The 24150-nt window shown below is 37.9% G+C and overlaps 1 protein-coding gene across 1 annotated transcript; it reads right to left on the bottom strand.

The window, feature by feature from the left end:
• Positions 1–2141: 2141 nt before the first annotated feature.
• On the bottom strand, positions 2142–10673 carry LOC140518406 (protocadherin beta-1-like). Its single transcript, XM_072630549.1, has one exon. The coding sequence runs from the start codon at positions 10587–10589 to the stop codon at positions 8127–8129; it is 2463 nt and encodes an 820-aa protein (XP_072486650.1). The 5' UTR covers positions 10590–10673; the 3' UTR covers positions 2142–8126.
• Positions 10674–24150: the final 13477 nt, after the last annotated feature.

Here is a 24150-nt window from a genome sequence, read left to right as displayed (position 1 = left end):
TCAAGGGATGGCCCCTTTAATTATAAAAAGAAAAAAAATCAAGCAGGGAGAGGAAGACCCTCAGACATTCAATGTAAGCCAAGAGCCCAAAATATAGGCATTAAGTGGAGTTTGAGCAGGAACATATTGTAGTCCAATCTGTGAGCTGAGTTTAAGGTTTTGTGAAAGATGAAAGAAAGAGAGAAAGGAAGGAAGGAAATCTAGCCAATAAACCCCAAGTTAACTGGGCAGCTTCTGACCATCATAGGCTCTGCTTTAAGTCAAGGAGTCTTGCCCTCGTTATTCCTTTGTGGGCTTCATATTAGGTTAGAATCTGGAATTGAGATACTGCTCTCTTCCTGTATTTGAGACACACCTCTCCTTCTTGCTTCTGAACCTGCTCCTCTCTCATTGCTTGGGACTGCTACCTCTCCCTACCCCAAATTTGCTTGCAGGTCCTCTTCTCAATCCAACATGAATCTGTTATCTAGAACTTGGTAGTAAGCAACCAATTAGCTACCAGTTGGCACCTATTATCTCACCCTCCTAATGATGCCTCAAATATGGATCTGAGATATCCTCTTGCTCAGAATCCACCTGACCCACTCCTGGACAGATCCAACAGAATTTTCTGTCTTCTTATGCTTACAAAGACTGGAAAAATAACTCTCTGTGACTTTTTTCTTGGATTTCTCTAACAGAATTTGTCCTGGTGCATTTCTAGATCTGTTTGGAAGAGTTTAGGGGCTGAGTTTGTTGTACTTCTTCCTGTATCTCCTTCATCTTGGCTCCATTCTTCCTTCTTGATGTCATTTATTATCATTTCTACTTATCTATGTAGCACATTGGAGTACAAAAGTGATACTTCCATCATCATCAATGATGAAAATTGTTCATTATAAAAAGACTGGCATGTTTCATTTCCTTCTTTCATGTTATTCTCTTCCCAGTTTTATATATAAATCCTCTTGGGATGATATTACTTAGTTGGGCTGCACAAAAAATATTCTGTAGATTAATTTTCCTCTCCACTGTTCTTCTGTTCTCTATAGCTCTTTGAGGAAATAATGATGATAAACTTACCATAGCTGAGCATTGATTTGTAGTTGTAAGAGAAGTTAGAATTAATTTAGTTTAGTCCCTTTTTTATTTTGTAGATTATAGAATCATAGATATAGACCTAAAAGGCACCCTTGAGGTCATTTAATATTCAAACAGAAACATTCCTGTGGGTCATGTACTCACCCAGAGAACCTCAAATTATTATTATGTTTGTTGTATTGTGTTTTTATTTATTTTCTTAAACATTTCCACCAATTACCTTTTAATATGTTTGGGCCATGTGGGAGTTTTGTAGACCATAAATTTACAAACCCCTCATTTATAAATAAGGAAACTGAGGACATAAGAAGTGAAGTGACTTGCCCAAGGTCATGCAGATGGTAAGGAAAAGAGCTAGAATTAAAACCCAGGTCTTCTGATTCCAAACCCCATATTTTATCTTCCACTCCTCTTCTATACAATATGGTACAAATGAGTTTATAATCTAAGCTCAATGCTAGGTGATTAATTCTTTGTTTATGGAAACCTATGAAGTGAATTAAAATACATTTAAGGGCATTCAAATTTTTGTCTAGTCTCCAAAATTTTCCTAAACATCGTAAAGCTTAGAGCACATTCAAGGTCACAATTCCAGAATTGTTCTGGAAAAACTGTAATCTGATCATTATTTCAAATGAAATAATGAAAACTCCATTTGAAAACTGGAAGGAGGATAGTAGGAATAATATAAAATGTTACTATCTTCAACTCCCTGTCGTTTTCATTCTCAAGATGGCAGAGCTATGAAGTCTCCAGAAGTGCTTAAATCTAATTTAGATGAAAGTTCAATACCACCTAATATTTCTCCTACAGTAATTCATCTTGCAGAGGAGACAAGTCCTAGCAAGAATATGGATAGTAGAAATAGCATTACTACACCTTTTATAAAAGTCTACCTTTGATTTTTCCAAGGATGGAAATTTCAAGGAAATGTCTTGCTTAAGGCAAGAAATAAATTCATCCAAAAGATGGAAAACACTGATATCACTAAAAAAAGTATTTCATCTTGGCTTGAATGTAGACCTGTTAGGTTCAAACCATTGTATTAGAGTAAGTCTGGGAAGAATACTTCCCTGTCAATCAAAACAAAAGACTGTCCAATGACTGAGTGCATGCCAAACATCATTTCACGGGAATTGATATTCAATTCTAAAAACTGCTGGAAAGAATATTTTTTACTATAATAGAAGCAAGACCATTGAAGCATATGTTTTATCCTGTGGTAGATGGGGAAAGTGTTTCAACTTTTTACTAAAAGAAATGTGTCTCTCTCTAGCCCATGATGGGGTGCTGTGTCAAAGAGAATTTGTCATTGGTTAAAAAAGAGTGGATCACTCTGCAGACCTTAAAAGGAGCGACATTGCCCTTCAGTGCTCTCTCACTTTCTAGATTTCAAATATGGGTGGACTCTTTGATGCTCTCTTGAGGATTTTCCATAAGGAAGAATAAGCTCCTCTTCCTTCCAGGCATTGTGGTGCCTGTTTGTTTATGTGCTGATTGAGAGCACATGTGCAGATCTAGAGAAATCTGAGAACAGAGTTTCTTGAGCTTTGTGTCTCTTTCCTTGAGCACAGCAAATAGGAATTATGAGAGACAGAACTTGAGGGAGTGTTTATTTCAAGAGTTCAGGAGTTTGTAGGTTCTTCAGTTGCAACTAGTTGGTTTCAGGAGTTCTCTACAACTACAAACTTCATGAAGATGATCACCAGGAGGAGGATGAATTCAAGCTAGACTTTGGCTTTCCAGAAGGCAAAGATTTTGAATTAATTCATCAGTAAGTGCAGAGCCATGGTGAAGATGAAATGGTTATTTAGCAGCAAAATGTTTCATGTTTTGCTATTTTAAAGTTGCTGGAAAACAATTTCCCAAAAGAGTATTATAGGTATTATTGGTTTGATGTTTTAAGTTTCTGTCAATGTTTACTTGTGTCGATGTCTTTTGTGTTTTCTGCATTTCTATTGTGGTGTAGAATAAATAAGTAGCTGTCTAGGTAAAGCCAAACCAAAGATTTACATTATTTTTTTTCCCCTAGAGCTCCTGCATATGGGCAAAGAATGACAGAAAAAGTGAGAGAGAAACTGGCCTCTCTTTTAAGTGTCCATATTCCTTCAGGGTTGAACTAAGTCTGTGGGAGCCCAGAGCCAACATCCCTTTGTGGGAAAGGATACCTCACTCTCACTGAGTTCAGTGGGTACTGAGTTCACTAGAAACTATATAATCATTTTCCATTGACCTCCTTGAAGTCACTAACATCATTATACAGGGATATGTTGAATTTATCATTCCAAAAATTGTTTTGTTTGCAGTTATGGTAAGCTCTTGTTACATGGTATCTCAGTTAAAATCTTATGGTATTAATGATGTAGTAACAGCAATAGATATTATCATCAGAGATTGAAATTAATTTCTATTCAAATTCTGTTTTTGACAAATATATTTATTAGTATAGTGTATACAGAAATAAACAATAAAATTGTTGTACCTTTTTTGAAATGGCTAAATGTTACTCAATGCTTTCTAATCTCCAATCTTATTCATAGGCCTTGATTAGAATGCTGTTTTACATCTCATCTGGATTCCCTTCATTTAAAGTTCAATCCTTTCTAGTATATGTTCGTGTCTCTTATTATCCAAGGTGACCTTGAGAAAGCTTGATGTCCATGACAAAAGTCATTGAAGGCCCCGTTTCTTATCTGCCAAAGACTTCTTTCTCTTATAAGAAAATACTCAGATTTGCCTTCACATATTTCTGATGCCCTCTTTCTTTTGCAGACAGCAAAACAGTCAAGTTGATGTTGCTCATGTGTGTAAAAGATGGAATCTTTTCTCCACTCCAATCAAAAATAAGTACTTCCCCTCTCTCCATAGAAAAAGAGATGTCAAAAGTCCTTATTAAAACTCCCAAAACTTATTCTAATTTGTTCTACTTAGCACATAAATCCCAAACAATCTGATAAACATATTTAAGCATCAAATTCATTTAAAGCATCATATATAGTGCTGGGATACTATGCAACAACAAAATAGTTATTTCATTTGAGGAGCTCACATTCTACTGGGGATATGCAACATACATGCGAGTAAATGCATAATAAATATAAATTAATTGAGAGAGAGAGAGAAATACATGACTTCGGTGAAGTAGCAAAATGCTGAAAGTCTGCAAGAAATCTCTGTGGTGATGAAAAATGTGTCTCTCAGAATGACACTTTGCTTATTAAAGACAAGGACACTTCCCTTATAAACTGAGGTTACATCCAACAACAATTAGGCACAAATATTTCTAGGTTTTCATGTAACCATGATGTAACATCCATGGTATGAAGAATTTGTATCATGCAACGAAGTGTTTTATATTTTACTTGTCTGACACCAAGATAAAATGGCAAAAACTCTCTTTGCTGGAGTCAATTGCCACTTATAAGCACGGTGGCTATAATATGTCATAAGAAAATTTTACTCAAAGATAAGAATCTAAAAACATTATACATATTTTATAGTTAGAAAACCATAGCACCTGCAGGGACACTTAGAATCCCAGAATGTCAATTTTTCTCATATAGTATCCTCCATGTACTGATGACTGTTCCAATAGAGGGATTAGGTCCTGTAGGTCCATTTATGCATTCTTCCTACTAAGCTAGACACTTCCTATTGTTGAACTTTTCCCCTTCAATACACACACACACACACACACACACACACACACACACACACACATACAGAGAGAGAGAGAGAGAGAGAGAGAGAGAGAGAGAGAGAGAGAGAGAGAGAGAGAGAGAGAGAGAGAGAGAGAGAAAATTATCCCCATAGCCCCCTCCTCTGGAGTTCTACCCCAAGAACTATTGCATGGGTATGGGTATCAGCATCACTGATATTGATTGACACATTCTACTAACTCTTAAGTGATACCAATTTCTAATACTGGGGCTATGAAGGGACTATTCCTTACTGGGTCAGAGAATGATAAGGCACCCTCAGTGTGATTTAACTTACTCTTTCTGACCATTTTGTAAGATGATTAAAATTGCTTATTGGTACCCTAAACTGATGGGGGAGTTGAAGAAGAAAGGGAAGATCTGGGCATTGGTTAGTTGAGACTGACCTTGGCTATACTTAGAAACGATTACTAAAATGGCTACTCTAGTTTGAATAACACCCTCAAAGTAACAAGGAAAGAAATCTTTTAAACAGAGCTTAAACATAGTTTCATCATATCTTTCATGATGAAACTGGAGATACTTGTATGTAGAAAAAAGAAAACTTGATACCCCCAATATGTAAAAAAAAAAAAAAAGCCCAACAAAATAGTAAACCTTTAAAAATATCTTTTAAATATATTTAAGAAAGATAATTGTTTTAAAAAAAACTATCAATTATCATAATAATATATGGAGCCATGGAGTTTTAAGAGCTGGGGGAACTTTAGAAATTAGTTGGTCCAGCATCTTCATCTTACAAATAAGACAAAGGAAGGTTAAGGAATTTCCCAAGATCAAATTAAAATTCAACAGATGTATTGAAAGCACCATTAAGAGAGATACAAAGCCAGAGCCAGAAGTGGATTAATGACATTAAAAGCACAGAACACACTTATTCCCAGAAAGGATCAAGGAGAGTTAAATTTACCATATTCTCATGAAATAAGGCACATAAATGAAATTTCATCAGAAGTAATTTGTTCATCATTAGGGTACTCAGTCACTAAGACTGGTAATAGAGAAAGAAATACGTTCATCAAAATATTTTCTTTTTTTGTATTTTGTAAATGACTGAATATTAAAACTTACCTAATAGAGGAACAAACAAAAAAGATCAACAAAACATTTCTTAATTTACTTTCCAAAAACCAATTTATGCTAAGAAAGATATGTTAGCAAATATTAGCAGTTTTCATTTTGTCCCAGAGTTCAAAGACGGGAATTGGGCTTAAAAATCAAAATCAGGGTCACTAAAATCAGGGACAGCAGAGGGAAATACTTTCACAATAAAACAAAGGACAGGTTTTCCTATCCTCCTAATTTTAACCAGTAAATTATGAGCATTGACATCTCCAAGAAAATGAGAAAACAAGAATGTGTCTAATTTTATAGGCCTTTCACATATTAAATTATTAATAGAGGGTTTATTTGATCCTCTAGCAAATTCCTCCTATGTTGGTCCATCATAGTGTAGAGGAAGACCCGGGTCTTTGAAGACCATAGCAGTTTACCACATTATCATCATCATCACCATTATCAAACCTCATTGTCATCAATATTATCATCATCATCACTACCACCACCACCGTAGCTAATTTTTATATAGTACTTACCTCATGACCAACCATGAAGGAGTTAGTAAAAAGCAGTATTTGGTTAATTTTGCAGGCAAGAAGACTGAAAGAAGTTGTTACTTGACCATTGTGACATAGGTAGTATATGTCAGAGCTAAGAGTCAAATCTAGGTCTTTCTATTACCCTACTTTGCTTTTCAACATCATCTATAAGCATTTATGGAAAACTTGCTACATTTGCCTGGAGAAGTGCAGGTTATACTACATTAGAGCTTCCTCCCAAAGATCTGGCTGTTCAAAGTATCTTTATTGTGGCCAATTGATATGGACCTCAGCTACCTTAGAGATTCACTCTGACTAAATATAGACATACTGAGAAAGAGGAAGTGGAGTTATACAGGGTCTTTGCCATGGAAACATTCTTCTGCAGAATGCTCTGCTTACCTAAGACTTGGGCCTGGCACACTGGTAAATCTCAGGAACCAGTTTCAGAACCAGACTTTTAAAATGAATTTTCCCAGAGACACTTTGTTTTATATAGACTTTGAAATATAATTAATTCAATTATTCTGTGATTTTTAAAGATTCCATTCTTCAAGACTGCTTAGAGTAAACATCTATTCTTTGTGAAAACTTTGTTCCACTTACCAACATCTACCTGAACTGAAGAGCTTCTTTTTAATGGGAGAGTTGGTCTCATAATTTAATTTTGCTGCTGGTTTTATCTTATTTCACTGATACCTTTAATCTCTATTTGGATCCTAAATTGATTTCCTGAAGTTGAGATTGTAAGAAAATTAACAAAACAGTCTCTATGGAAAAAGTTATAATTTCCCTCAAGTAGATATCTTCTGAATATCTAAACATAAGAAGACCATTCCTACAATCAAGAGAGGATGACTTAAGATGATCCAATCTAGAAATAAGTTTATCTAGTCAAGGAAGTTAACTACAATTTAGTACTGCAGAAATTTATGCTCCACAACTTAAGGCATATACAACTACTCACAGTTCTTTTGACACTTATTTCTATTTTGCTTTTCATTGTTGCTTCTGAGAGTTCTTCTTTTGGTATCTACCAACCATCAGATTTTCTCAAATTCCCTGATTACTATGGATAAAGGACTCCACTAAGCAGATAGCAGCTGTCTCATCGCTGAACCCAGACAGTTCTGCGTAATGGCAAACATGCTACTTATTTTTTCTGATTATCATTCTTTATCCTGGAGAAAAGAGTCCCACCTAACAGGAGGTTCTTGCTCAAGTTTTTTTAACCACCCACAGAAGGACAAAAGCTGGAGAATTCTGAATAGGCTATCAGGGATTGTGAGTCTTCTGCCTTGGGCATGACACACCTGTGAAGACATTGGAAGACATGAAGGAATGGGATGTTTGTGTGCAGGGAGCCAATGGAGATGAAGCTGATCTGTTTCCAGGTTGTGCACGAGTGCAGGGATCACTCATTAACAAGCCCACCTCAGGAAGCAGAAGAAAGTCGAAGGATCCTAGATCTCTGATATTTACAAACCATTCAGCTAATAATTCTCCTCCTTAATGGGATTCCAGCTGTTGGAAGACTGGAGCTCTTACTTCTGGAGACCATCATCTTTTTGTCGTACTGAGAAAATCACTTGCTATGTTCACTTCCAAGACCGACTGTAGGTTTGCCCTTTGCAGGACCTAAGGACCCAAGTGTTATACAGCATGTAGTTAAGTTGAATAGAAGTTCATTTTCACAATCTACCGTTCATTTATGTCCAGTAACAAGGACTTACATATATTCATCAGACATTCTGGGACAGCCCTCTGACATCCTTGGGCTGTCCAGATCCAAGTTGGAGGGTAAATGGGATCCACTTTCTTCCTTAGTACTTTCTACTACACCAGAAGGAGCTGGGAAGTTGGGCATGAATCGTTTGAGAAACCGGAACTCGCTATTACTAGTGCCAGTAGCTGAGCCCACTTCATAAGCACAGACCTGGCCCAGAGTCTCTGCACCCTGCCCATCTATCAAATGACTAGGGAAACTGCAGTCATAGTAGAAGTGCTCAGAGGTAGTAAATTGTTTTTCTCGACATTTGATCTTCTGATAAACGTGAATGAGAAAGATTACAGTGACTGAAAATAGAAAGAGACAGGAAAGCACAGCCAAGGAAATGACCAGGTATTTTGTGGAGGGGTTTGTCTTCCTCTCGCGCTTGGACTGATCCCGAAGCTGCACATAAGGATCAGAGAAGCCATCTACCAGCAGAATATTCAATGTAGCGGTAGTAGAAAGGCTAGGCTGGCCGTGATCCCGAACAACAATGACCATTTTTTGCTTCATATGGTCTCTCTCTGATATCAGTCGCAAGGTTCGAATTTCTCCATTTTGCCGTCCTACGGAAAACAGCCCAAGATCTGTGGCCTTGAGCAGCTCATAAGAAAGCCAGGAATTCTGACCAGAGTCCCCATCAACAGCGACCACCTTAGTTACCAAGTAACCCACTTCTGCTGCCCTCGGCACCAGGTCATTGCAAGGTGAAGTGCTATTTTGCAGCGGATACAAGATCATTGGCAGGTTGTCGTTGACATCCAAGACAACTACTCTGACAGTGATTTGGCTGCTCAGGGGCAGGGGCCCACCATTTACAGCCTTCACTATGAATTGAAAGGCCTGGATAGCTTCGTAGTCCATGGATCTCAAAGCATAGAGCTTCCCATTGTTCGAATTAATGGAGATATAGGAGAAGACTGAGAGATCCCCACTTTCGGGAGGAAGCAGTGAATAAGTAATCTGGGCGTTCTCTTCGGAATCTAGATCCTCAGCTTGGACTTTGCCAATAAAAACTGCGGGACTGTTGTTCTCTCTGACAGTCATGGTATAAGATGCCTCCTTAAACACTGGGGGATTATCATTAATATCGGATATCAGCACTTCGATGATCGTCTCCGTGGACAGCCTAGGAGTCCCTGTATCCATTGCCACTATGGTCAGGTTATATCCTGGGACTTTCTCGCGATCAAGGACCCCTCCAGTGACCAGGGAATAGGAATTTCTGAATGTCGGTTTGATGGCAAACGGAAGATCTCCTTGAAGGAAGCAAGTGATTTTCCCTCCTACTCGAATATCACGGTCTCGCACACCAAAAAGGGCCACGACAGTATCGAGTGGAGAGTCTTCTGGGATCGGGCTTGAGATGGAGGTTACCAGTACATCTGGGGCATTGTCGTTCACATCCACAATTTCCACCAGGACCTTGCTGTGAGCAGACAGCCCCCCACCATCAATGGCTTGAACGTCAATATCATAGTTCTCAACGGCTTCAAAATCCACTGGCCCTCGAAGTCGGATTTCTCCATTTTCGGAGTTGATATGGAAAGTCTGGAGAATTCCTTCTGGGTTTTGAGCCAAAGAATATGCTATTTCCCGGTTAGTGCCCTCGTCTGCATCGGTAGCGGACACTGAGATTACTACAGAACCATTGGGACTATTCTCCAAGATCTGGGCGCGGTACACCAACCGAGAAAACTGAGGAACGTTGTCATTGACATCAAGAATCAGGACTAGGATCTGAGCTGTTCCAGATTTAGCTGGGGAGCCTCCATCCACAGCCGTGAGGGTTAAGTTGACTTGGGGCTGTTCCTCTCGATCTAGGGGTTTAATTAGTACGAGTTCCGCGTACTTGGGGCCATGGCTGCGGAAACGAGTATGCAAATGGAAATAGGCATTGGCGCTCAGAGAGTAATTCTGAAGGCCATTGAGCCCCACGTCCAAATCCTGGGCGCTCTGCAAAGGAAACCGAGAGCCCAGGGGAGTGCTTTCAGGGATCTTTAAAATTGGACCATGGTTTGGGAACACTGGGGCATTGTCATTGATATCAAAAACCCTTACCTCGGCTCTGAAGGACTGCAGCGGCTCCTCCAGCACGATTTCAAAGCGCAGCACGCACGGGTCTGCTTTCCCGCACAGTTCCTCCCGGTCCAACTTCTCTTTCACAAACAGATCTCCAGTCTTGCGGTGGAGTCGAAAATGCTGCTTGCTGTCATCTGAAACTAGCCGCGCCCCTCTAGCCAACAGCTCTCCGGTCTCCAGCCCCAGGTCCTTGGCTACGTTGGCCACAAAGGAACCGCTCTCCATCTCTTCTGCCACCGAATACCGCACTGTGCCCGCGTTCCCCTCGGACACGCACAGAAAGAGGAGAAAGACCACTGTTTGCAGGTTAGTCTGAAGTTGCCCACGTAGAGCTGCCATCGGGTGAAGGGCGCAGAGGAACTGCAGCCCGGCGGAGATCTTCTTTCACTCTGCGTAGCTTAGCAATGGAGTCTGTCTGTTCTGCTTTCTCCTTGATTCAACCTTGTGCCACAGCGGCCACAGGCGGTCTCAGTCGGGAGCTGCAAGATGTTTTTGCGCACAGGTAAAGAATATTTTTTCATTGGTCTCTTGAATTCCCTGTCCGCGCCAGGTATTTATTATTAGATCTGTAGTCATCTTAGTAACTGGGAGACGGAATGTTTACTGGGAAAGCCTCAGAATGTCCACCAGGTGGCAGCATTGGATTACATTTCCGGACAGGTTGAAGCGTCAAAGAAACGATTTCAGGGAGGGCCAAAGGCGTAGAGCAACTGCGGACTGGAAAGCTGTGCCTCTGGGCAAACCAAGAACAGCAGAGTCCACAGAAATACTGAATTTGAGAACAACTTGGCTTCTGATACCTCTGGAAGCGAATGAGTGTTTACAAGGGCAAGGAGAAATGCAGACCAGAAACGTGTTTGGTGTTGGAGCTCTAAGGTTCTGTTCCACTGATTGAAGCTGGAGTTGGTCAAAAAGTCTGACAATGTGGAACCAACTACGGTTCTGAGGATCTCAGGATGAAACATGGTATCTATCTTCAGACACAGGCTTAGAGTACAGACTGAAGTAGATAGATAGACAGATAGATAGATAGATAGATAGATAGATAGATAGATAGATAGATAGATAGATAGATAGATAGATAGAGGATAGGATAGATTTAGACATGGCTAATTACGGTATTTGTTTTGCTTGACTGTGCATATTTCTAATTGTTTTGTTTTTCTTGCTCTGTCAGTTGGGGGAGTTGAAGAGGGAGAAAACCCAGAATTGAAAATAAAGTAAAATCGAATTATAAATCTGACGGTGTCCATTATCCTCCTTAGGAATTTCACAAAAACTTCCAGAGCTACTTACTGACTAGAAATACGGTCTGCAGAATATCAAAAGAAGTGGTCATCTTTGTGAAGGAAACACAATGGACTGCATTCTCAAAAAAGTAACATACAGCGTGAAGTAAGCTTCTGATTATAAAATATCATATTTTAATATCGAGTATCCTTACCCATTGCAAATTGGTTAATTTCCAACCCCATTTAAGGGTGATCATTTGAATGGTAGGAAATTTTCTTTATTAAATGTGTTATAATGTATAAGTGTTACAATCACTCGCAAGCTGTAGTAATACGCTTTAGTTCTGACTAACTAAAGAATCACAAATTTAAGGGTCACTTAGTTCACTTCTTCATTTTATGGATGAAATAATTAAGCCCCAAATAGTTTGAATGGTTTGGTCAAAATTATATGTCCACTAATAATGGCGGTCAGGATTTGAATCCAGGTGGATTTCAAATCCAATCCTCTTTACCTCTGAAAACATCCAGACTGAGGAGAGCCACCCCAGAACTGTACAGGGCAATATTAACTGTCCTAAGAACCAAAGTTCCAACTTCCAGATGAACAAACTTCAAACTGTCACTTGGAAAGGGGAGAGTATAAGTAATGTCTTTGGATGAGCATCCTTTGTCTACACCAAGGTTGATGGCATTTATGTAGAAAAAGAAATCCAGGAGTTTGACAATCATTTCCCAAACTTGGGAATTTTCTGAGAAGTCATCAGGCCATCTAGCTTCCCTACAGCTGCAAAGAATTTTTCAAGAGCATTTGCAAAGGAAGTACCTAGTGTTCCAATTATAGTCATTTTCTCTCTTCTGAAGGGTATCTGTTTGAGGGTTTTGGACAAGGATGCAACGTTTTCTGTTGTTGTGACAATCAGCTGGATCTTCCCACACAACACTATCCATCACAACAGAGCCTCTCTTCATTTCCTTTCAGACAGAAAATTGAGACACTGTGGAAGACAGCATTCCCATTTCACTAACCAATTTGACAGTCCATCCCTTCTTTTTTGATCACTCACTTCCTCCTTTCCACTGACTTTTGTGTCTCAGATTTGAGTTTGCCCAATGATTTGCCAAAAGTAGAGATTGTGCATGTTTATGTTTTCCCCCTCTCTAGCAAAATTCAAGGACCTAGTCAACTGTCTCTTGAGAGGAGCAGGGAATTTCCTCACAGTAACACTAAGATACTTTCCACAAGAATTATCCTATCCATAAGTCTATAAGAAAAATTATTTACATTCCTATTGGTCTGTAACTGATGGTTTACATTTAATGAACCTTCAACATCCTGATGTGGACAGATGAATAAATGAAACACTTTTTAAGTGCTTGCTGTTTTCAAGGCATTGTGCTAAATGCTGGGGACAGGTAGAAAAGTAAGATAGTCCCTGATCTCAAGGAGTTCATATGCTAATGGAAGAAACAACACATATGAAAGATTTGGGTTTTGATAGATAAGAAAGGTCCTATGGTACTTGAGATGCAGAGGCAAAGTAGATGTTAATGCTCCTTCTTTAATGTGATTTCCACTGATAAAATAATATTTTGTGATGTTAAAATCATTTGAAAGTGTAAAGGACTTTTGGTGAGGAGCATATTGTTTTCTGAAAGGTGAAAATAAAATGTCTGCAGGGAAATTTCACACGTAGGATATGCTGGAAAATTGGCACAGAAGTGTAAAAAATCTACCACCTAGAGATTTTATTGAGATAAATACTGACATCATCTAATGACAAACTTTTGATAGAAAATTGAAATTTAAAATGACCAACTAACACTTGGGGGACTGAGATTGAGTAAAGCAACTTTCTGCTCAGTGACTCAGCTCTTCAGTTTTTTTCAAGAAATGACATCACAAACTTCTGTTCTCATTGGCAACTCAGAACTTTGCTGAGGTCTTGAGAGTGTGAGGAGACTTATAACATGGGTCATGAATTCATCTTTAATTTGGTCACATTAAAGCTCAAATCAATCTCCTAGTCCTATCTCAAATCATGTGACTTATCAGCCTATAAATTTATCATAGTCTACTCTTTTATATTTGCATGTATTCCTTTATCTAATCAGTTTTATAGGTGGAAACCTATTAAAGAAAATTAATGTTTTATTTTATATGTCTGTCAGTGGTGAGACTGCACCTGCACATGGCTCATCTGAGAAATTTGTGAAGATTTCCTGTGTCTTCAGGAAGAGAAAAGTTAGAGAAATGAAAATTCTTTTCTGTCTAATATCATGATATGAGCCACTCGAGTCTAGAAGGAGTCTTTTTAGCCATAGATTGATATTTTAAATTAAAGGTATCACATCTTAAGTTTTAAATTTTACTGCTCTTTTCCAGAATTCTGCTCTTCCATTATCTCACCTCCTTCATTTTTGGTTTATTCATTAGTCGGTATCCTAGAAAAAAAAAGGTGTTTGATCTTGGGTGTGTTGATTTACTGTAGCTCCATTAAGAATTTCCAATTTAATGCTTTTAATGCTTTATAATTTCCTTAATTGTTCACTATACAAACCTAAGTATAATGTTTCACAGTGTTTAAGGAACTCTGAAAGAGATCAGAAGAAATTAAAGTTCCTCCTATAACTACATTGAAGTTTTATGGGTTTATTGTATTCCTTTAAAAAGAGAGAGAAAATTCTCTTATTCCTCTTTATTCCTATTGACTTTCCTGAACTGATGTTGGAAAGAAGCTGTAGGTATTTTTAAATGGAGCCCAAAGTAAATTTAAAATTCCCTCCCCACAACCACCAACTCCTTGATGTCAGGGACTATATTATACATTTCTTTGTTTCCTCAGTGTTTGGCACAGTGTCTGGCACATAATAAGTATCTAATAAATTTACTGACTTTATAAATAAAATACATTATTGATTTAATACGTTTATTCATTATTAACTCTTTTATTTCTACATTGGCATTGTCCAAGTAAACACTCAAGCAAAATATAAGAAACTCTTCTGGAGGCTTTCCTCTCTCATGCCAATGTTTTTCTTGTTAACAGATCACTCTTGTGACAATATTGCAAACTGAAATCATTCTAGTTGATGCTACCTTTGTGACTAGCATTTAAAGACTTTCTAGGACTTTCCACTATTAATAAAGTTGATTGTTAGAGAAAAGGAAACATAAAAGAAGAGGCAGGTCACCCTGCGGTCTTTGGTAAAAGGCCTCTACTCACTGAGTCCATGCACCTCATGGGGAGTGGAGACCAGGCCATTATGCCAGGATAGGGAAGGATCCTTACTTCTGCTGATTCACAATGTATTAATATGATGTAATGATACCTTTTCTATATCAAGAAGACTTCCAGATCCTTCCAAGATGAATTCTCCCTTGTGACAAATAAAAGCAATTATGTAAAAAATATTTGATACAAGGATCACGTCTGATAATGTAAAACATATTATTTGTTAGTTCACAATGTTTCTACAAAGAAAAAGGAAAGATGAGGCACAACACTTCCTTCTAGAACCAGAGAGTTTATAGTTGGAAAGGATTTTCGAAATGAAGAAGGCGTTTTTTCTTCTTTAGCCTAGTTGTTTTTTGTCCTCTTATCAAAATAATCCTAGTTAACAATTAACTAGTCAAGGAACCCTGTAGAATTGATTATAATGTTTTCATTAGTACCTAACGTTTCAAGTGGAAACCAAAACAAAATATAATTGATTCGTATTTTCAATTTTTGAAACTATCAAAATTTATATTCCTAGCCAAGTCAACAAAAAGAGAAATAATTTGAGGGTATCGGTTAGCATCAAAGAATTCTCTAATTCATTTTGGAGGAGTTAGGACTAGACAATCACCTCCTTCTCACACTGAATTGCTTTTTGAGAAATTTCATCACTAATGAATTTTGATTTCTTTTTGTTTTCTTATCATCTGTATTTCCCTGTGTATCTCTCTTTCTCCTCAGAAAGTCACCCCTTAAAGAATAAAAAAAGAAAAAATCAGTTCAACAAAACCAATTCTGGCACCCCCTCTTGGATCACTTCCCTAGCTAGGCCTTTGAACTCACAGGATGGAGCTCCCAGAAGTAAACCTAATATACTGTACTTATAGTCTTATGCCTCATGAACCCTCACTCATGTGCTCCCCATTAAAAATCAACTTGTATATGCCATTAGCTTTTAGAAAAGAACTTTACTAAGAAAACTTACAAGAATAATTGATATAAAACATTCCCCCTCCAAAGCTGTGACCCACTCTCTCCTTACCCACCCAAAGTCCCTGAAGAAAATTTAAAGTACAAAGAACATTTGTTGAAAATACATGAGACAGAGGGAGTTACCTTACAACTCATGGCACCAAGAGTCCTTTTCTCCCTCTATATAGTCTTTACCAAGTATTCCTTAGGTGTATCTCCCTACTGGATGCACAGCCTAGCTGAAAATCTATACTTCTGCTGAATTCATAGTCACAAGGGGTCACAAGAGGTCTCATTCCTTAAATTTACCTACCCTTGAGTGACTATTTCTACTTTTCCATTTGTCAAGAGCATCCCTCTGCTCCTGATGTAGATACTGCCATGGGTCACAGCCATTCTAGTGGACAGTTAAGCTGTCATTCACCTTTGTGGGACCTTTGAATCTCCTGAACTCACACGGTTTCTACCTGTACACTTCTACTTTGAGGCTGCAGTTCATTCATCTCCCCAGGAAAAGAAATATAAAAAAGAAGCAGACTTATCCCAGGCACAAGCTTGTGTCAAAATAATGTACTTAAGACAACTGCCTTTACCCTTACTTAGCTCTCAGTAGAAACTAAATACAGCCCTCTTCCAAGCCAAGAATAGGGCAGGTGGGGATGGGGAATGGGGGGGGGGGGGGAACAGGAAGGGGGGAGGAGAGGGAAGAGAGAGAGAGAGAGAGAGAGAGAGAGAGAGAGAGAGAGAGAGAGAGAGAGAGAGAGAGAGAGAGAGTTGATTAGTTAGTTTTGGTTCCATTCCAGCCAATTAGAAAATTCTTCATCAGCACATAATATAAACCCCTGAGTCATCATGGCTGGTTAAGTTGCTTGGACTGGATGAAGGCAGAGAATATCTGTACAAATTCCAAGGACTGCCACACACACACATACATCCACCAATCCACCTCCATCCAACCAACATATTGAAAGAGTCTGATGTTATATTCAGTATTACAGAGTCAGAGTCCCCCATCTCTGCAAAGAAAGGAGCGAGATGAATAGCCTTATATTTCTTCTTTGGGACCAAACTTTTCCATAATGTTTTTGCAGTATTCCATCTCAGTAATGTTTTCGTTCTGTCCATTTATGTTGTTGATGTTATTGTGTATATTGATTTTCTGGTTCTGCTTGATTAACTTGACATCAGTTCATTTATGTTCCTGCACTTCTCTGTATTCATTATATTTAATTTTGTTGCAGCAGAGTTAATAAGTTATTATATTCATGCTCCATAACTTGTTTTTCTCCCATTTCATTCTATTTTTCTTAATTTTCAATTTATTTTATTCTGAACTTAAGAAATAAAACAAGCATTTCCATAACATAATAGAATGGGGGAGGGGAAAGGATCATGGCATATCAAACTGCAGTAGATATTATATACAATTTGCTATTCCTTTTAAATATATACATATATATTAAAGTTACCATATAACTTCCTTTTTAAACTTTTTTTCTCTCCCCCCTACTCCAACATGGCTAACATTAGATACAAATATGTGTATGTATGTATCTATGTAAAATCATTCTATACATACTTCTACATATTATTTCTTTCTCTGGATGCAGATAGCACCTTCCTTCATAGGTCCATTGTAGTTAATTTGGATACTTATAATACTCAAAATGACTTAGTCAACTTGTTTAGCCATTGATTGGAATAAATGGATATCTACTTTGTTTCCATTCCTTTGCTATTACAAAAAGTCTTGGAAAAATATTTTTGCACATATGTCACTTTTCTATTGTCTTATCATTGACTTCCTTGTGATAAATGCTTACCGGTGACATTTCTGGCTCAAAGTCATTTAGTCATTTTCTTCCACAACCCCAAACTGCTTTCAAGAAGAATTGGATTATCTCACAACTTCAATAACAGTGCTTTGTTTTCACTAGTAATAAATACAATCATATAGCTAGCATTTATATTGTTTTTAAGACCTGTAATGTGCTTTACCCATATTATTTCATCTGATCTTCACAACAATTCTATGCATTAGATGCTATTATTTTTCCTGTTTTACCAATACGTAAACTGAGATTGAACGAGGTGAAGTGACTTGTCCATAGCTACACTTCTAGGGAGCACATGAGGCAAGTTAGACATGCAGAAAGTCTTCTCAAATTTCTATCTTCTTAAAGAAAACTTTGTGGCCTAGGGGAGGGGATATTTAGGGATAGATCTAGACTAGTAATCAAGTCAAGTTGAGATAAATTCAGGTTGACTTTCTATTGTCTTCTCTGGCAACAGATATTTCTGACCTATCAACATTCCATACCTAAATCCAGGAATAACCCAGACTAAAAATTCTTACCAAAGTATTAAAAATCAGTTTTCCCCTTTTACAAAAAATCAAAATCATTCTCTTCGCTTACCACCAGATGGCATATGGGCTTGTTTTTTTTTCATCGAGAGAGCCTGACGCAGCGCTCCCGGAAGTAGTCAGTAATGCAGAAGAAACGCAGTGATTGCCCGGGAGTTCAGCACTGCTGACGCGGACAGCGACACCGCCCTAACGTATCCCATGACTCTGTTCTGGGTCCTCCAGGACTGACGTTTGACTTTGACCAATCTGATCCGGCTCCAAGAACCGCGTGATGGGCTGATTTTTTTTTTTTTTTAGTAATGTCCTGTTTATGCAAATACATTGTCTTGAATCTTGGCTTGTTTACCGGTGTGTGAAGCAGCTAGAAATGATTAATGTTCCCCTCCGCCGAAACCCACCCTTCTTGGACTTACCTGAGTCCTACCTGTCCTTAGGCAAACACATTCTAATTCTTTGCTACTGCTACCCTCTGAAGAGGCAAAAAGATTTCTCTCTTTACTGGCAGGTTATTGCCTTTTCCCATAGAGTCCTCTGCCGCCTGGCGTCGCTCTTGCTTTAGCCTTTCTCAGGGGTTTGCCGGACAGAAAAATCGGGGAACCTCAATCCCTGATCTGACTGGTTTTGCTGCATATTTTTTCTTCATTTAAATCTTCCAGCGAACCAAGAAAGAAGTAGCTCTTTGTTCATGTAGGATTAGTATCACGAGCAAGGGGAAGTGTTTGACTAAACGTCATGCCTAGTGCTTAATCAGGCAGAAAAGCAGAGCTCTTTGTCATACCCTCTGTCCTTCATTTGGATGGTAAAAGGGAGGGCAGAGGTTAAATAGGATTCAGTAAAGTGTCATCCGGAAAACGGTATGAATTAGTGCTACGCTTTGGGGTCTGATTAAGGACTGCAGAGCTTTCATAGGACGATTGGGAAGACAGAACTAGAGAAGGGGAACAAGTAGCTAATTTTCATTGACAAATGATAATTATAGCCCAAGCTTTCCCGCATTGTCATCCCTGTTATTCAAATTACACTTACACATCTCTGGGTGCAATCACTGTACCATCTTATTTCCCACCAGCAGAGGGCAAATATGTTTCATTCCTAAAGCACCCCAAGGGAGGTGGGGTGGGGGAGGAATTCATTATGTTCTTCAAATAGACCCACCAGAGAAGGGTGTAAAAATGACAGCTCTGCTCAGTGTTTGGCAGAATGCCGGCTCTGCAGACCTTGATAGTGTGCCAGGGGATTTGTAACCTTTCTACAGGGAGATGAGGGTACTGTACAACAAATGGCCAAAGATAGGGGCTTCACTTGCAATCACACTGGCCACAACTATCTAGAGCAAGTTTTATCCCGTTAGCTTGCATGGTACCAGTACCAATTTGGAGGGTCCTCCAAATCAGCTCAGTCATTGCTTATATCAATTCCTCACTCTCCCTTTGGTTGGGACATCAGAGGTGAGAGAATAAAATGGTGTTTCTCACAGTTCCTGCTCTGTGCACTTTCATTTAGGTTTTGCTCTCTAGACTCTCTCTTGTGGTAGTCAGAGCCTCTAACCTTATACTCACTAATGGTAACTTATACATTTTTCCTGACTCATAATTCTATCAACCCTTCTGGAAAGAAATTGACTTCCCCCCAAAGCCACACTTCATCTCTACAGGTACTGACAAGCTAACTGCAAGTCAGGAGAAAAAAGAAAAACAGTCTTGTCCCCTGTGTTGCTACCCAAGGGGCCCAGGCCTAAAAACAGTCAGTTTTATAAAAACCTGCACAATTAGAAGTTAATGAATTCTTGTACTTATCTATATACAGTATCAACCAAGTACTTTACCTACAATTTTTTTTTTGGCCTTTAACTGTGAAATATTTCATAATAAATACTAGGAAAATTTAAACAGACAAGCAGCTAAAAATTCCGTTAATAGAACATGTCACCCCTCCCCCTACTACTATTCTACCTCTTAGAATTTACTTAACTTTAATTTCTAAACTGACGATTAAATTTTCAGCCTTTTGTCTTTAAGGTCCATTTAACTGTCACCAAAAAATCTCTTAGTGCCTGTTTTTTTCTTTAAAACTTTAAACTCACACTGCTGTCAAGTTCAAAGGACATTAAGTGATATACTTTTAAGGTCACAATGTGGATATAGTTTCTTAATCTGTATTTCTATGGAAGCCTAATACATCAACCTAGTTTTTGTGTGGGAGTGTGGCTAAAACTATTATTTCAGGATAAAGATATCTTAGCATGTACATAGTTAAACCCAGAAGATATAATTTGACCTACAGTATTAGGAATCTGTATAATAGTGAAGGATTGTACTTGAATTACTGCATTTCTATATCATTCAACATGTGTTATTCAACTAAACTAAAAAAACTCTCAAAAATGTTTTTTTAAAAACTATATTATAGACAAGGATATATATTAGGTATTTTAGAATGAAATTCAGAAGATAGGGGAAACAGAAGACAAAGGTGAGAAAGGAAGTAGTTTGCTAAGATAACTAATATGGAAGCATAGGGAATACAGAACAACTTGAATATTTAACACTTAAGTTTCTTAGCTTTTTCATTTTTCCCCTTGTTTTTATGTCACCTTTATTTCCAAACATATTCTTTTCCCCCTCCCCTGATCAGAGAAACATACCAAAAAAAAAAATTCATCAAAACCAATCAACTCACAAGAAAGTATGATAGACCAACTTAAAATTTATATATTTTTGAAGACATATGCAGAAGGTGGAATTCATATGAAGTAGTAAAAGTAAAAAGTAAAGTAAAAAAGTAAAAATTGATTCAGACCTATAATTAATCATTAAGTATTTAATAAACACCTACTAGGTGCCAGGTGCTGGTTATACAAAGACAAAACCAAAATCGTCCTTGTCCCTAAGCAGCTTACATTAAATAGGTCAAACAACACAGGCACATAAGTTATTACAAAACAGAGACAAAATAATCACAATGTAATGGCAGGGGGCAGGGCTGGGGACTAACCATGTTGTGGAATCTGGAAAAGCAGCTTGAACTAAGTTTTAAAGGATGCCAGAGATTTTAAGGGCTGGAGATTAGGAAGGAGTGAATCCCAGACATTCAAGATAGTCAATGAAAAGGCACAGAGATGGGAGATGAAATATTCTGCATGGGGGAACAGCAAATAGGTCAGTTTTGCTGCAAAATAGAGTGCATGAGGATGAACTATGTGAAATAGACCATGTGAAACAAAATAAATAAACAAGTAGGCTGGAGATGGGTTTTAAATGCTAGTCAGAGGAATTTGCATTTTAAACTGTATTGCCTAGAGGCAATAGAGAACTGATAGAATTTTTTTATTAAGTTAGTGATATAATCAGACCCCTTTTTTGTGGGGGCAGGAGAGGGGAGGCAAAGAAGGAATATCACTTTGACAGCTATGTGGAGAATGGATTGTAGAGTGGAGAGATGTGTCTAGGAGACCATTTAGGAAGCAATTGCAATATTCCAGACAAGGAAGCCTATACTAAGGGTGGTGATTGTGTCAGTGGAGAGAAAGGGATAGTTGTGAGGGATATTATAGTGATAGAGTCAACAATTCTAGGCAGCTTGGGATGTGGGGGCTTCAAGACTCAAGAATGAGGAAGGAAATCTGAATTTCTGAATGGAAAATGGTATTCTTGATAAAAATCATGAAATGGGGAAATGGAATGAGTGTGGAGCAAAAGACAAAGTATGTTTTGGACATGTTGAGTTTGTGATGCCAATGGAGCATAAAATTCAAAATATCTAACAGTAACTGGGTGACGTGGGACAATATAGCTCAGGAAAAACACCATGACTCTATATACAGACACAGAAATCATTTTCATAGAGATGAAAATTGAAATCCTGGGGGCTGAAGAAATCACCAAAGAAAGAATATATCAATCAAGAAGCATTTACTAAGCAATTATTACACATCAAGCACTATCAGGTCAAGAATTTATTAAGTGCATACTGTGTGCTGCATACTGTGCTAAGTGGGAGAGGAGAAGAGAGAAGAAGATAAGAGAGGAGAGGAGAGGAGAAGAGGAGCTGCTACTCACTCACAGGTTGTGTTTGTTCTTAGTTCTCAAAGAGGACTATGACATCAAGATGATGACACGAGTTGCAGTTGACTTTGATTTGAGTGAGGGTTCACTATTAACACTATTAATCCACTAAACAGTTATTATTTAATATTTAGTAAATAAAAAATACTAGACATACAAAGACAGAATTGAAAGAGACCCAAACATTAATGTACTTACATTCTAACAGTAAGAGACAATATTCCACATATAGGTGTAAAAATACTTTCTAAGGGGGCTAGAGCACCATGTCTGACTATGGGAGCCTGAACTTGTCTCCCACAGACTCAGTTTAGTCCTGGGAAGCTTGGCCTGGAGAACTTTTTCTCACTATGGCTCACTATACCCATACATCTCAGTAGGACTCCAGGCATTATCTTTGAAACAAATCTCAGGAATAGGCTGTGTCTAGAAGTACCCTAACAGGGATGAACAATATCCCATATAAAATATATTTACTACACAAAACAGATCAGGTTTAAGTTTGGCATTTATTTCTTCTACAATGAAAGAAGTGCTTAAATGCAAAATACTCATAAGTACTCATGAACAAAGACTTAAAACATGAAACAGTAACCCATAACTCCCATTATAATATCCCATAAGGTTGATACTTAAGATATCAAAACATAATATTTTCAGGTGTTGCTGATCAGTCATTTTACCTTCACCTTGACTAAATTATCTGAGCAATTCCCTCAAGATCTATACGTTCTGAAAATCCAGACCATGATTCTTACATGCTCCAAGTGATGGTTGGTCATCATTTCCTTTGAGGAGCACTGTCATACATGTAAGGTGCAACATGTGCTTCCAGTTACCCAGACCTCTTAATGAGGTTAAATGGATAAGAGGAGGGAAAGAAAATAATTTAAGAGGTTAGTATAGAGTTGAATCTCTGAAGCAAAGTGTCAAGATTTGAACTTGACAAGTACTAAGGGGTGAGTGGATCAGAGATTGTATTAAGGATAAAGGATAGGTTTAAAGGAAAAGGCATAGAACGAGATGTAATGATAGAATATTATGATCAAATGAAGAATAATTAAAATTTTTGTAATATCGGAGGAAAATATTAGTACTCCTCACTGAAGGCAAAAGGGATATAAATTAATTAAATTATTCTAATCTAATAATCTCTGTGTGGAAGAGAGAAAAATCTAAAGGAAGAGAAATCTGTCCTTCCTCTACAAATATCTGTGGCATATGTCATTTCCACTCACAATATATACAACATTCACACAGAGAGACAAAATTCCATAATAAGATAAAAATAGAGTTATGGAGCTTAGGCAAAAGTTAAGGTAACTACTTTGGTTTATCACAGAGAATAGTAATCACTTAACTTTTGGCACATTTTAGAGAATCATTTTCCTAACATCATTCAATCCCTCTGGAACCACTCTCTCTAAGGATTCTTCTTCTAGACTGGTTAAAATATGAATACTTCAATTAACTGGAGTGATCAAACACCTCTTCCTTTTCTCAGTCTGATTATTAGCCTAATCAGAGAGAAGACTTTTACAGACTAAGTCTCTCTCTCAGCAAATGGTTGGACCTTTGATAAGAATGATTTTTCAGCACATGACATTATTTCAGAATTTATAGTTAAGGAAAGACTGATGGGAGTCTTATTAGGATTGGACCAAGAACTTCAGACTAAAGTGTTGAACTATTATTTTATAATCGATAGCCAAAAGAAGGAATAGGATAGTGGGAGGGGTAGCTCAGTGCACTACTTTCATTCCCTTTTATTCCCAGAAAAAAATCAGTCTGAAACATAAAGTTTGTTCATGAATTCTAAGCAGTGAAGTGATTTAGGGGATAGAGAAGTAAGTCTGCAATCAGAAAGATCTGGTTTCAAATCTAGCATCAGACACTTATTAGATGCAACACCCCAGACAAGTCACTTAACCTCTGTCTGCCTCAGTTTCTCCAACTACAAATTACAATATCTATCTCTCAGGGTTGTTGTGATTATCAGATGGAATAACATTTGTACAGCATTTAGCACAATGCCTAGCACAT

This window comes from Notamacropus eugenii, chromosome 1 (assembly GCF_028372415.1).
Source record: "Notamacropus eugenii isolate mMacEug1 chromosome 1, mMacEug1.pri_v2, whole genome shotgun sequence".
NCBI classification, from domain to species: domain Eukaryota; kingdom Metazoa; phylum Chordata; class Mammalia; order Diprotodontia; family Macropodidae; genus Notamacropus; species Notamacropus eugenii.
The sequence above is the reverse complement of the archived record's forward strand: the minus strand, read 5'-3'. Positions and strand labels throughout refer to the sequence as shown.

What these genes read in the sequence shown, in the direction of transcription:
- LOC140518406 (XM_072630549.1), bottom strand. Translation starts at nt 10,589, where the DNA reads ATGGCAGCTCTACGTGGGCAACTTCAGACTAACCTGCAAACAGTGGTC.